The 14,002-nt window shown below is 40.7% G+C and overlaps 1 protein-coding gene across 3 annotated transcripts in view; it reads right to left on the minus strand.

Annotated features, from left to right (window-relative positions):
* Positions 1-294: 294 nt before the first annotated feature.
* Positions 295-14,002, minus strand: part of GRM5 (glutamate metabotropic receptor 5) — a 405,881-nt gene continuing 392,173 nt past the window's right edge. For all 3 annotated transcript variants that reach the window (XM_045577600.1, XM_036427172.2, XM_045577599.1), the window contains one exon: positions 295-5,328. In XM_045577600.1, coding sequence (XP_045433556.1) covers positions 4,341-5,328 — 988 coding nt within the window. In that variant the 3' untranslated portion in view covers positions 295-4,340. The remainder of the gene's footprint in view (positions 5,329-14,002) is intronic.

Below are 14,002 nucleotides of genomic sequence, written 5' to 3' on the forward strand. Positions count from 1 at the left end.
TGTTACTTCTAGCAACACAAATCACTGTGTAATTAAATAATTTGTACTTATATTTCCATACACAAACTTTTTTTTTTTTTTAATCTACTTTCCCCAGTCTACTTTGTAAACCCCATAATTCAATTGTGTGAATCATTCAGAATTTAAGATTTAGATGATGGCTCTTTGGGTCTTAGTAAACAATATTAAGACAACAGTCTAAACATTTAAGGGGAAGAATCTTATAGTCATATAATTGTTTCTTTTTTAATATTTTTCAAAAAGTAACTGACTTCACAAACACCAACTATAACATGATTTAGACAACTGAGAAACAGGCAAGTGTATTTTAAAATGCTAAAATAAAACACATTTGTACAAGTACAAAGCGAAACAATGCTGATAAAAATGTTAAATTTTATGAAAAAAATCATTTGCAATTCACATCAAAATAATTTAACATTCTCTATTGTTTTAATAGTACAAGTTGCAACAACAGAAAAAGAACAGATACACGCACACAATTTTTTTTTAAACCAAATCAGTTATAAGTGCAGAAAAATTTAAGTACAAGCACTTGTAGCCCACACAAATCTTTTAGGATTGGCACCATCTTCCTAAAACATCTATATTCTATATAGATTTCTAATTACAACACCACCAGCAGCTGCCATTGAAATCTAGAAATACACACAATATACATAGTATATTTGTTCACATTGGGAAGATCAGTGAAATTCAGCCAACTATTTTATACATGCCTCATTTTTCAACAGATAGTAGAGAATCTCCCAGGCCTCAGACCCTCTTTAAAGTGAATTCTAATTGACCTTTATGCTTTTCACTGATCTGTATTTTTTCACAGTATAAAATTGTAAATGGTTAACTATAGAGATACTGACAGCTTGAGGGTTATTAATAAGCTGTGGCTAAATGTGAACTCAGATAATACCTTTGAAGTCTCCAAAACATGTACATTTTGCTAGGAGACTAACATAGAAAATGTTTGTTTGCATTTAATTCCTGGTTTGGAAGTCACAGAACTGTAGCAGAGCCATTATACAATTCATTTACAGTCAGACACAGCTCCTAGTCTTCCTGACCACGTGCTGGTAACAGCAGTAGCTTGGGAAAGACTGTTACTATCCAGGTTTAGCAACAGTTGGGACTTTGCTATTTTTTTCCAGTCAAATTTTTTTTTTTCTGGTTCTCCTTTCCATACTCCCTTTCTCTCTGTTCCCCCCTAATCTAGACAGATGGTTCTTCCCAATCCAGATGTGCTTTTCTCAGGCTCCCCCCACTTGTCTCCCCAAATCAAAGAATGGGTAGATTGCTTAGATAGTCCACATCACTGGATCAAAATAGGTCTTCTTTTTTTTTTTTTTTTTTTTTTTTTTTTTTTTTTCTCCCATCCTGGAACCAAACTGTCCTGGAGGATCACTTTTCTGAACTTTAGCATTTCGCTGTACTTTCCCCCTTCTTTTAGTCCCAACTGAATTATCACTGGGCACCAGGAACAGATTGTTTTCAAGGACATTCAATGAAGATAGGTACCCAAATTAATTGCGAAGTTCACATCCTAGCCCTAGAAGGAATATTCATTTTTCTTTGTACTGTAGATTTATTACTTGGAACCTGGTATGAGAATTGGCAAAGAGACAGAATTAGCATCATTCCAAAATAAAAAAAATCTCAAGATTGCACTACGACTAACAATATGTATTATACAATGTATAGAATGAAGTGGCACAGGGTATAGAAATACAGAGAACAATACATCTTGTCCCCTAATTGGATAGATTATTTTTCTTAGAGTTGATTGTAATTTCATGTGGCATTATTACCTGGTAATTTATTTGCATTAAATTATAATTTCTAATAAATTAATGTACTTTTAAAAGAAATATGTTACTAAAAAGAAATTATTTGATAATGGAGAAGTTTAAAAATGGCATTCTATTGGTCAATACAGTGAAACTTATTATACTTGAGAGTAAAATGGAACTCAAAATAGGGTTTTATGAAAGACATTTTAAAACTTAGATAGTAAAGCATATTTAGAAATGTTTCAATGTCTAAGAATCAAGACAGTAATCCTCAGGTGAATGCCACGCTTTAGATGAGGATCCAGGGATAATAATACTTCAAGATATTTACATTTGTTTTTAGAGTAGAGGCATACTTTCCATGATACCTTAAAATTTAGCTAGGTTCACTCTCTTTCAAGGGTCTCATATCATATTTGGAATCTGAGAGCTCTGATGATGCTCTTTCAAATTAGTCATAGGATGTTAGAAGTTTTAAATTTATATTTGAGTAAATTAATGCTAGCTTTGAATATTTTATATTGGGAGATTTGATTTAAAATTTAACACTAAAACAGGTACCAAGAAAGGGAAGTCCAGAATATTTATTATAGTTTTTAAAAGTGGAGAACAATAAATTATGGTCAATTGATATATTTCTATTTCTGAATTCTTTTTTAAAAGTAGATGTGAAAAAAAAAAAAAAAGAAAACATACCAAATAAGGATATTGAGCAAAAGAAAAAAAGGTTTTACCTATTTTTCTCTCTGCCAAAAATGTACTTCTGCCTCACAGAAAAACTTTTTCATAAGGCTACCTTTAGTATAAGGCTGGGTCAACTGAACTTGAAATTTATAGGACATCTCCTCCTTTTATTACTATCCTTATTTAAAAATCAAAAACATTTGGCACCTGAGGATAGCTGTAATGGGAGGAAGAAAGAGATGACAGTGGATGCAGGTCTTGAGCTGTGAATTCTATCTATGTGAGCCTATTAGAGCATGTGTGTTTCTATTATAACTTTAAATCTCTTTTCTGCAGTATTTAAAAAGTGACTGTATGAAATGCACAGAATGATACTAATAATCACTTTAAAAAGGAAAATAGTCATAATTGTTTTGCCTCTTTTTGGAATGGCTAAGAAAGACTGTGTGGTTTGTTTTCATTAAGGTTCCTCTGTTTTAGTATTCCGTATTGCTTTGAAAAATCTACATTTGTCATAGTTCATAGCTGCCCTGTTTGCAGCAGCCAAGAAAAGTTAAAATCACTGCTCACTGGCATGGCTAAATCTCTGCTAAGCTGAGTTGACACAGTTTAACATTTCCAGTGTATTCAGACGGTGTTAATTTTTGAACAACAGTGCCTCCAATCGTGACAATGTCTTCATTGGGTCTTTGGATCATTCTTCTTCCAGTGGTGGGACTTGAAAAGAACAGAGGAGCTTTTTTTTTTTTCTTTTTCTTTTTTCTGCAGCAGGTTCTCAAAAGAAAGGCAGGAAGAAGCCCAAATGCATATGCTAATAGTTTAGCTGGCAATACTAACGGAACAGCATTCATAAGGAGGAGTGGCCACAGTTCATGAAAGAGATAGCCAAGCTGGAGCTTAAGAAGGATTGTTATAAAGAGCATTTCCAGCTACACAACGCACCCCAGTAAGGGAATTACAAAACAGTATTCCAGAAAATATTTTTTGCTACTCCAGGTTTGATTGGCAACATGGTGAAATAGTCAAGAAATCTTCCACTGGTTTTCTTGGTCAACGGAGGTGAATTAAAATAACTAGATGGAATCTCGGATGCAGGCTTTTGGAAGAGGGTTTCACAAATAAATTGGAGAGGGAAGGAAGTCTCTGATGAAAAGCCCTACATATATCAGCTCACCACTCATGATCTGATTGTGTGTTATGCTTCAGACACACTCACTAAGCCTCAGTAAATGCCAGGCTCAAGGAACTGCTTTTCAAAGTCTTTAAAAGAAAAGGGGGAGGAGGAAACAGAAAGAAAAGAGAAACAAACAAACAAAACAGGAGATGGGTTGACGTTTTGGTCCCAGATTTCCAGTTTGTTAGAAAATGTACATTCATGTTTGGCGAATCCAAGACTCTTCTGGGAAAAGAACTAAAGTGAACAAAACAGAACTCTGTACAGTTGCTGATCAGCTATGCCTTTTCCCCCTCCGTGATGCTGTTTCACACTCTTTGCTTCCCTAGAGCAAAGCACTTGGTAGGTAACTGGTTGTTGTTTGTTTTGTTTTTTTTTAGCAGACTCCTGCCAGCCCTCAAAAAAACAGCAGTGTTTCTTAAAAGCCCATGTTTTCTAAGGCCACTAGAAGAAAATCTGCCGAAAGATTTGTCGTTGGTGGTGTCTTCGTCGGGTCGATGTGAAATAGCACTGGTGCATCTCACGTCGTCTCCAGGGCGGCTTTTTTTTACATCCCCATCTTCTACCTCTGACCTCAAACCAGGCGACGGCACCTGTCACCGCGTGGGGACACGTGCACGCGGGCGGCCCGGCTGCATGGGGAGGAGAACCCAGTGCGGTTGGTTTCCAATGACTTTTCACAAGGACGAGGAGCTCTGCGTGTAATCTCTGATGATCAGTGTGTCATATTTGGGAGACGACGGGATGCACAGGGCGGATTCGGACACTGGTGAGTTGGGGGTCGTGCTCCCCGAGTCCACCGAGTCTCTGAAGGGGGACGGCGGGGTGAGGGCCACCAACTCCTCCAGGTCCGGCTTGCCCGCTGCAGCTGCCGCAGCTTCAGGCCCTGGCGCCGCCGGGCTCTCCGGGGCCGCGCCCCCCGCCGGAGGGGCCACCGCTGCTGCTCCCACGGGCTGCGCCCCCCCAGCCGTGACCTCGATGGCGGGCAGAGGCTGGATTTCGGCGAAGGTGGTCACCGTGGTGGGCAGCTGGATCTCTGTGGGGATCAGGTAGGAGGAGCAGAGCGGGGCGCCAGCGCCGGGCCCGGGGGCGGGGGCAGCGGCGGTGGACAGCATCATGGAGTTGAGCTCGCTGATGTTGGCCGTGAAGCGGGTCACCACGCTGCTGATCTGCTCCATGAGCGAGCCCTGCGAGGCGCTGCTGCTGCTGCTGCCGCCGCGAGCCGCGGGCTCCGAGGACAGCGCGGGCGGCGGCGGCGGCGCGTCCTGGTCGTCGGGGCGGCCGGCCGGGCCCGCGCGCCGGCTCAGCGTGCTGATGGAGGGCGAGGGCGGGCGCGCGGGCGCGGGCAGCTGCTCCTCGGCCTCCGCCACGTCGTACAGCGCCTTGGGGCCGGCATCGGGGGGCTCGGGGCCTCCGGGGCCCGCAGGGGTGCAGCTGGTGCCGCTGCTGCCCGTGGCCCCCGCGCAGGAGCCCGCGCCCCCGCCGCCCCCGGCCCCGCCGCCCGCGCCCAGGCCGCGGCCCTCCGTGCCCTTGGGGAAGGGCTTGATGACCGCCGTCTGGTTGGGGTTCTCCTTCTTGTTGATGTGGATGGACAGCCGCTGCCACAGGTGCTGCCCGCGCCCGCTGCGCTCGTTCTGGGCCCACGTGACCGACTTCCCGTTGGAGCTGCGGAGAGAAGAATGGAGAGGAGAGGTGACTCAGGGAGGTCCCCAGCGGCTTTCCCCAAGGGTGGGTGGGGTTAGAGTTAGGGGATTTGGATGGGGAAGGACCCCCCTGGTTCCTTCAGGAAAGAAGGCATCCACAGGACACCGTGGAAAGAGATCTTGGAAGTGGCATTCGCTTGCTTCAAGCCAGCTCCCTTGTGGCTGGCCTTCTGCCTATCATTTCCAGGAACGGGGATATGAGGAAGGGTGAAGCAGTAAGTATGGGGATTCTGCAGTCGTTCTGAGCCTGCCCGGGTGTGCACCAGGCGGTTATACTGCAAACGTGGAGGCCAGAGCTTGCAGTATTGGGGCTCTGCACAGGAGACCCCGGTGCAGGCCTAGGACTCCCTAGACATAGCGGCCTCTGAAAGAGAAGAACTGGGACCTCCACTCACCAACCCAGTCCTGGAGAGGAGGAGGAAGAGTCAGGCCTTCCCAGGAAGTAGACAGTAGTTCCAGTTCAGTTTTTATTCTGCCAGCCATTGGTTGGTGTATTTAACTTAGGGATTTCTATATGAGTTCTTAACTTTGAAAATTGTTTTACTCAGTCTATCTTATCTTGTGGAAAATAGAAATTCATATGCATTTCTAATTAATTAGGACTTTTCTTTTTCTTCATAGGAAGTTTCCTCATCAATTTATTTGTAGGCTTAAAAATTGAAATAATTCTACGAGAGAACATGTAATATGTTGCCTTTGGCACCTACCATAATGCTTTCAAATTAGGGGCTTAAGTATTATGTGACAGATGTGCTTTCTTAGGGTCTTTCTCCCTCTTTCTTCTCCCAGGCAGTTCTTTTTGGTTCCACTCAGGGATCTGAAAGCTGCTCTGATGAAGATAGTACGGGTGCCTCCGTGCCTGACCGCAGAAAAGGACTCAATGGCCTCTGAAGCTCTGTCGGGCAGAGGATGTGGCTTGACCTTCAGGGATGGTATAGGAAGAGATCCTGATGTGACTTCTCCTCATGAAGGAACTTGAGATCTCTTTATCTGAGGGTCTGTTAGGTCCAGACAACTCGATTTTAGGTGCTGTGACCAGGAGATAGCCTTGGGCAGTCTGTAGATAAAAGGCTCTGGCCACCGAATTTTATTATCTCAGCAAGTGGTTATCAACCTTAACTGTGCATAAGACTCATTTAGGATATTTGTCCAACATCCTAGGCAGGATCCCAAGAGATTCTGATTGTCTGCATTGGGTTCCAATGACCTATGCCTTTTACAAGTCCTCTTGCTCTCCAAACTGGTCGGGTCAGGAAAGTTTTGCAAACTGAGCAGGTGTTTTGCAAACTGAGAAACTCTATCAGGAAGCTCTCCATTCTCTCTGGGTTGCCATTGCTCCCTTGGGCTCTGGAGGCCAAGCTAGAGGGCCAGCCTACCTTTGCCAGGCAGGGGACTGAGTTGTAGTTGGGTAGCCCCAACTATCTTGGGGATACCCAACTACAACTGCTATACTCACTCTGCCTGAGACACCCACTGCCTTGATAACAGACCACTGTTTCTGCAGCCCCTATAACATGCTTCCTGCCTCTTTTCCACACGGATTCCATTGTCTTCATCTATCCATCTGCACTTTGTGGTCTTCCTTGCTCTGCTCCTTCCTTTGAACTCTCATTCCATTTACTCTACCCAGGGCATTGCACCTTGGTGTCCTTGGGAATTGGGGAATGTGAGGTACCCCCCAACCCCTACCTCTCTTTCTGCAAAGGATGGATAGATTATATCCAGGTTTGGAGGTTGCTATGCATCCTCAGTAGCAGAAAAGGCCCTGCCAACCTCTAACTTTTGTTTCCAGGAAAGTTTCATGGTTTGTTTTTACATTCTGCATCAACCTGACCTGCCACCTTTTATGTTTTTAGTGCATTATTTTTCTTCTTCCCAGGTGTCCACTAACTCCTGGAACATGACACAGAATAAATGGGCCAGATTATTTATGGTGTTTGATTTGGAGGATGTTTGCCAACAACCCCTTTCTCTCCTACCAGTGGGATGAAAAACAGGCATGTTGGGAGGGACAATACGTCTTTCAGTTCTCTGAGGCTACTTTAATACAAAGCATGGGCTAGAAACTAGAAGGATAACTGGATTTATTCTCCAAGCTTTACCCGAGGGAAGTTCTTGTTCCCAGCACTGAAAGGTTTTAATGGAACCTAACTTCGGGTGTTAACAGTGACAATCCTTGGGAATCACATGTAGCTATGCCCAAAACATGATAGCAGATTTAAACGTTCTGGATGAATGTGTGAGGAGGAAACTATCCTAACCAACCAATATGCACACAATACTGTTATCTTTCCTGCCATCCTTTGCTCACAGTGCCCATGGTCATCAGGCAATCAGAATAACAATGGAAATGGACACAAGGAGACACTGGAGAAATGGAGTCTAAATGTGAGCTCTTCATATCATTTCTTGGGTAATAAAATATATTTTTCTACAAAGTAAATGGCAACTCTCAGAAAAAAAATCTCTAATTTATGACATTAATCTGTTTATTAGCAGAATATAGTTCCCATGAAGACAGAGATCTTATCTATCTTGTTTATTGGCACACAGATCTTAATAAGGGTGTGATGGAGGAATAGGATTATTATGCTAACAGGGAAGTTTATGTTGTCCTGGCAAGTGTAATGGACAAAGAATCCTAAAATCTGGGCTCTAATTCTGGATCAGCCATCCTGGATGCTTAGATAATAATAAGAATCTCTTTAAGCCTTGGTTAAAAATAAAACAAACAAACAAACAAATATCTATAATTTGATGAAGGTTGTTGTGAGGATGTAAAGAAAAGGGTCTAGCAAGGAGAAGGTACCTATAGATTAGCTTTTGCATTCCAGAATACTACATTTCAGAAAATACTACATTTCAGAAAATAAAAACAGTATACTCAGTGCCATTTTGAGTTTTGTTTTGAGGAACAGAGAATTCAATGCACAGTAAAATATATGGTAAAGCCATAAAATATTTCTGGTTATTTCTCCTTAACATGACCAATTGTAACAAAAATTGGAGTTTCATGGGGCTTGATCTGTGGTCTTTTTTCTCACCCCGAGCTCTGTCCTTGGATGATAGCATCTACTCCACTAAATTCCACATTATTCGTAGACCACATTTTACTTCTTCCTAAAATGCCCTTTCATTGTGCTCTGTGCTCTGTCTTTACCTTCCTTTTTGCTAAAACTCTTCCTTTAAAATTTTGATTTCACTTTAATTGACTTTTCTGGAGGGATGCTTTTCTGATCCTACCCCTGACTAAGGTACACAGAGCCCTGCCTTAGGCACTTAATAACTCTTTGCTGTTTGTACATCTCATTGCTGACTGGAGTGTTTTGAAGGCACAAACAGAGGGTTCTTTGTTGTCTGTTATATCCATACACCAGTGCCTTACCTATAATTCAGTAGGTGTTTGTTTTGGCCAGGTGCTCAATAATATTTTGGGGCAAATAATTGGATAAATGCATTTCATTTAAAAAATCATACTGAATTGTTTTTCTGTTGAAAGTTTTAAAAGTAATTCAGTGTTAATTAAATTCTCTTCTTATCTTATGGATCCATTTTTTATTTTATTTTATAATGCACGGTACTGACTAATACTTAGTGTACACAGATAAAATATTTCATTATGGAAACACAGATCTTGATATCTACTATGACTATCACAAAATGTTTATTCCTTTTCTGTCATTCACATATAGCTGTTTTAGTGAAACTTCTCAGTGGTGAAAACTTACTGAGTCAGTATGAGCTGTGGATTCCGAATGTGGGTCCAAGATCTGGCCCTGAGTGACATTGGGCAAATAAATCACTTAACACGTGTAAGCCTCTTTGCTTATTGGTAAAAATGGAGGAAATGAACCTCCCCTGCTCACCTCACATGATTTCTGGGCAGAACCAAAGGGTAATGCACACAAGGATACTTGAATAAGCAAAGCCCCTCTGCAAGGGGGTATTTATCAACCCTTCCATTCAATTGAGACACAGTGTTGTTGATTATTACTTAGGCTGAAAAAAATTTTTTTTAAAGCATCAGGATTGTACATTTGTCCTAAGGACCTGAGGTAAGAAAAAGGGAAGGGAACTTGTCCTTACCTGCCTAGAGCACTTCACCTTACCACTGAGTACTATCCTCTTTATTAAAGATGGAGGAGGAAAGAGGCACAGGGGAGAGACAGGACAAGGCATTGGCTACATCTGGGAAGGAGGACAAACTGGCCAAAATAAACACTAATAGACACTTCTTGCTCTTTCCAGACACCAATGAACCCTTTTGCCAAGTATAATTCCATGTAATTAATCTATTGTTTTATCATATTTGATTATTTGCTCTCTGTTTCTGAAAAAATAAAGCAGCATTTCAATAATGTTATTTGAGGGAGGGGTTTTTAATTTGTTTATTTTTGTGTATCTTTTAGGTCTGCCAAAATTTCACTTTATATCTCTATTCTCACAAATGTACTCTGTCTTCTTTTCTATGTGGGGCACAAATAATTTATTCATTTCAAGCCGTCTCTGAATGTCAGTTCAATGACCTCTCCCATCTATTCATTTGCCAAAACCTGCAGGAATTAGAGCATTCTGCTATGGCACACCATCGTCAGGAAGCAAATATTAATACAGAGAGTTTAACCATCAAAAGTCTATGGAATTTAGAATTTTTATGTTCATTTTAAATGGCTGTTGAGTGATCTGTATGGTTTTTCCCCTTAGAACTTGTTTAGGGTTTTATTAATAGCATATAAACAATTAAAATTCGCAAGAGTATTTTATCTAATGGGGGGAAAAAGCGCCCCAGACTCCGAAGCCCTTATGCTCTCTTTTGTTACATAGCTTATTAGTACCTTCATAAGTTGCACACTTTCATGGCATCAGAATAATCGAATATATCCTCTGAAAATTACCAAATTCTCCTTATGAAACAGTTATCTTAATTACTAAACCATTCTTGTTTGTGATTTTGGGTTGAGGGATAGGCAGGAGAGAGACATAATATGATTTTGAGCTTCCTAATATAAAATGTATTAAATAAAAAGCTTGTAACCTCATTAGCAAATATGTCTTTGGAATGACATCAGACAATACTAGGTCAAAAAGAGAATTTCATGAATTAAGAATATTATAAGCTGAAGATTTGCAATTGCAGTTCTATTTTCAGCTCATTTTATTAAACTTTTAAAAATCAGTATATTTTGTTTTCAGTAATTTGTTTTGAATTACAAATTATGGAAATACAATTTTTAAAGTATACCAAACAATTTGATATTGTTGCTATTCAGACTTTTTAAATTAGGTGGATAAATTTCTTTCTGAGCCTTGCCTAAAACATGATGTCTTGGTTTTGACAATTTCACTGAGAAATACACCATAATAAATAAGAATATAACAGAATCATCTATATAAATTTCCTCAGGTACATCATAAATGGGTGTAAATAGCTACTTCCCTGACAAAAACAACTTAAATGGACATGACAATGTATGCATTAGAGATGTTTGTATAGAGAGAAAAACACTTGAATAAATGGAAATGAAGGACTAAATTATCTAGTATAGACACACGCGCGCGCACACACACACACACACACACAAAACAATGCTACCTTATATTTGCATAGTGCTTTACAAAGCACTTTTAGAATCATTCTGATTGTCAAAGGTAGATAGGATCAACATCTTTATCCCCCTTTCCAAAATGAGAAACTGAAGCTCATTGAGATTACGTAAGTGACTTGCCCAAGGTTTCACAGTTAGAAAATGACAAGTTGGGATTATACCATAACATTATTTCCAATTCCATTATCCATGACAGAACACTGTCTATATTTGCTTTTTGAAGTGATCTCTCCTTATTCCATGGAAGAGAAGTCTCAGATACTACCGGTGATGATATGTGTTTTTAAGTAGCTAAGTTAGTAATTTGATTTATATTCTCTATTACTCTATATCACTGCACTTCTTCTTTTCTTTTTAAATATTTTATTGATTTTCCACAGATAGAAAGGGAGAGGGATAGAGAGCTAGAAATGTCTATGAGAGAGAAACATTGACCAGCTGCCTCCTGCACACCCCCTACCGGGGATGTACTGGCAACCAATGTACATGCCCTTGACCAGAATCGAACCTGGGACCTTTCAGTCAGCAGACCAATGGTCTATCCACTGAGCCAAACCGGTTTTGGCATCACTGTACTTCTTAATCATATACTTTGCACTCCAAGAAAGCACCATATATATTGCTCTTTGGATGCTAACTCAAAAAGGACATGTTGATCGAGCACCTGTCACATATAATGAATTGATGCCTTGATGATGAAGGCACTTGAAGCTTACAAACATATAAATTAACTACAGGCCTGTTACATGAAATTCATGCATGGGGGTGCCGGGGTGTCCCTCAGCCCAGCCTGCACCCTCTCCAATCTGGGACTTCTGGCTCTCAACCACTCACCTACCTGCCTGATTGCCCCTAACTGCTTCTGCCTGCCAGCCTGATCATCCCCTAACCACTACTCTGCCAGCCTGATTGACACCTAACTGCTCCCCTGCTGGCCCGATTGCCCCTAACTGCCCTCCCTTGCCAGCCTGGTTGCCCCTAACTGCCCTCCCCTACAGCCTGTCCCCCCCTCTACTGCCCTCCCTGGTAGGCCTGGTCCCTCCCAACTCCCATCCCCTGCTGGCCTGAATACCCACAACTGCCCTCTCCTGATGGCCATCTTGTGGCAATCATCTTGTCATGGGGGTGGCCATCTTGTGTGTTGGAGTGATGATCAATTTGCATACTACTTCTTTATTAGATAGGATATTATATGGCAGTTTTCAGCCATTTTTTTTTCATGCTATCATCCATTAAAAGAGAACTGTCCTATATGTAGCACATTAATTCCTACTCTGATAGTTCTTTCTCATTTTCTCTCTGACTTATTTGGAAAGCCAGGAAATGAAAATTGTATAATTGCAAGCATAACCTTAAATGTGCACTATTTTGAAAATGTTGGTGTTTCAAGTAATATTAGTAACAAATGCTATGTGATAACTTCACAAATGATTTTAATCAGCAATGTTTTTTGATACAGTGACTGAGAAGTATTGATATAAGAAATCACACTCAAAGAGGGTAAAATTAAATTTAAGCAAGAAGATATGTAAAGAAGGCTAACAATATGAGTTACAGTATTTTGATAGAAAGTGGCTATTTCTCCCCCTACCCCCCAACCAGTCAGGACCTTGAAATAAAGAAGTAGATGGTGGGTGATGGGTGCTAAGGGTGAGGAAAGTGAAGGTGAGGGCTTATAGAACATCGGGGCAAGCAGTGAGTTTACTGTGTTTCTCTAGGTTGAAGCCCACAGGGGATTCAAAACTCCACAATAGGAAGAAACCATGTCCAGCATCAGGAGAGTGGCCAGGGAATTCTGCCTGCCCATAGGAGACAGATGGCGTCTAGGCCTTGAATAATCAGAAGATTACAGCAAAGTACAAAAAGAGAGTGTTAGGCATTGGCTTCCAGGAGGAATGTCAATGACAGAAGTCAGGATTCCTACAAGCAGTTTTTCAAAGATAAGCAGTAGTCTAGTTTGAATGTGTGGGGATGGAGTAAGAAGTTAAGGCATCAGATAGAGTTTCCATTTTTTTGTCCACTATAATATTCTTCCTGGCCATCCCTGACCTACATGGATCTCCCTTGTTCTTTGAATAACTCAGTAGTTAACCTTGGACTTCTCCTCCTCCTCCTTCCTTTTCTTTCTCCTCCTCCTTCCTTTTCTTTCTCCTCCTCCCTTTTCTCCTCCGTCTTCTTTTTGGCAGCTGGTAGCCAACATATATTAAAGAAAGAAGGGGTCCTGGTCCAAGCCCTGGCAACCCAGGCAGGTCATTTCCGATTACAAATTATTAGGTTTATTAGAGTCCTTGTCTCTGGCTGTTAGATTTCAGCCCTTATATGCTAATTTTTAATTGATTTATTGGGATAATATTGGTTAATAAAATTATATAGGTTCAGGTGTACAATTGTATAACACATTATCTGTAGGTTGTTTTGTGTGTTCACCAAGTCAAGTCTCCTTCTATCACCATTTATACTTCCATTACCCTCTTCTATCTCCTCCAACCCTTTATCCCCTGGTAATCATCATACTGTTGTCTGAGTTTTTCAGTTTTGTCTGTTTGTTTTTCTTAATCTCTTCACCTTTTTCAACTTGAGCTTGTTAGTATCTGGAATTCATAGGTGGTCTAATATGTTAGATCAGAGAGATGGTCCAAGTATTAGATACATATGTAATCTACATAGATACATATGTAACCTACATGCTTCATCAATAAATGAATAGATACAATATAAAGAAATATTCATGGCTTCTTTTCTGTTATTCTTCAACTGTAAGAATTCTGCATTGTCATTTAATATTTTACATATTTGATTTTTTTTTTCTTGAGCTTAATAAAACAAACTAATGTAGGAACCATGCCATAGTCTTCTTTAGACCCTCACCCCAGCTTCATCTATTGACCTTACTCATCATCTGGTCCCAGTCCTACTTCTATTTCAGGAGAATGTTATGATCTAATTAATATTGATTATGGTAATTAGTCATTAAGGCAATGAGGAACTCAGTAGATCAATACAAGCCAAATAGTGGTGTCTAGAGTAGAT

This window comes from Pipistrellus kuhlii, unplaced genomic scaffold (genome assembly GCF_014108245.1).
Source record: "Pipistrellus kuhlii isolate mPipKuh1 unplaced genomic scaffold, mPipKuh1.p scaffold_m20_p_9, whole genome shotgun sequence".
NCBI classification, from domain to species: Eukaryota; Metazoa; Chordata; class Mammalia; order Chiroptera; family Vespertilionidae; genus Pipistrellus; species Pipistrellus kuhlii.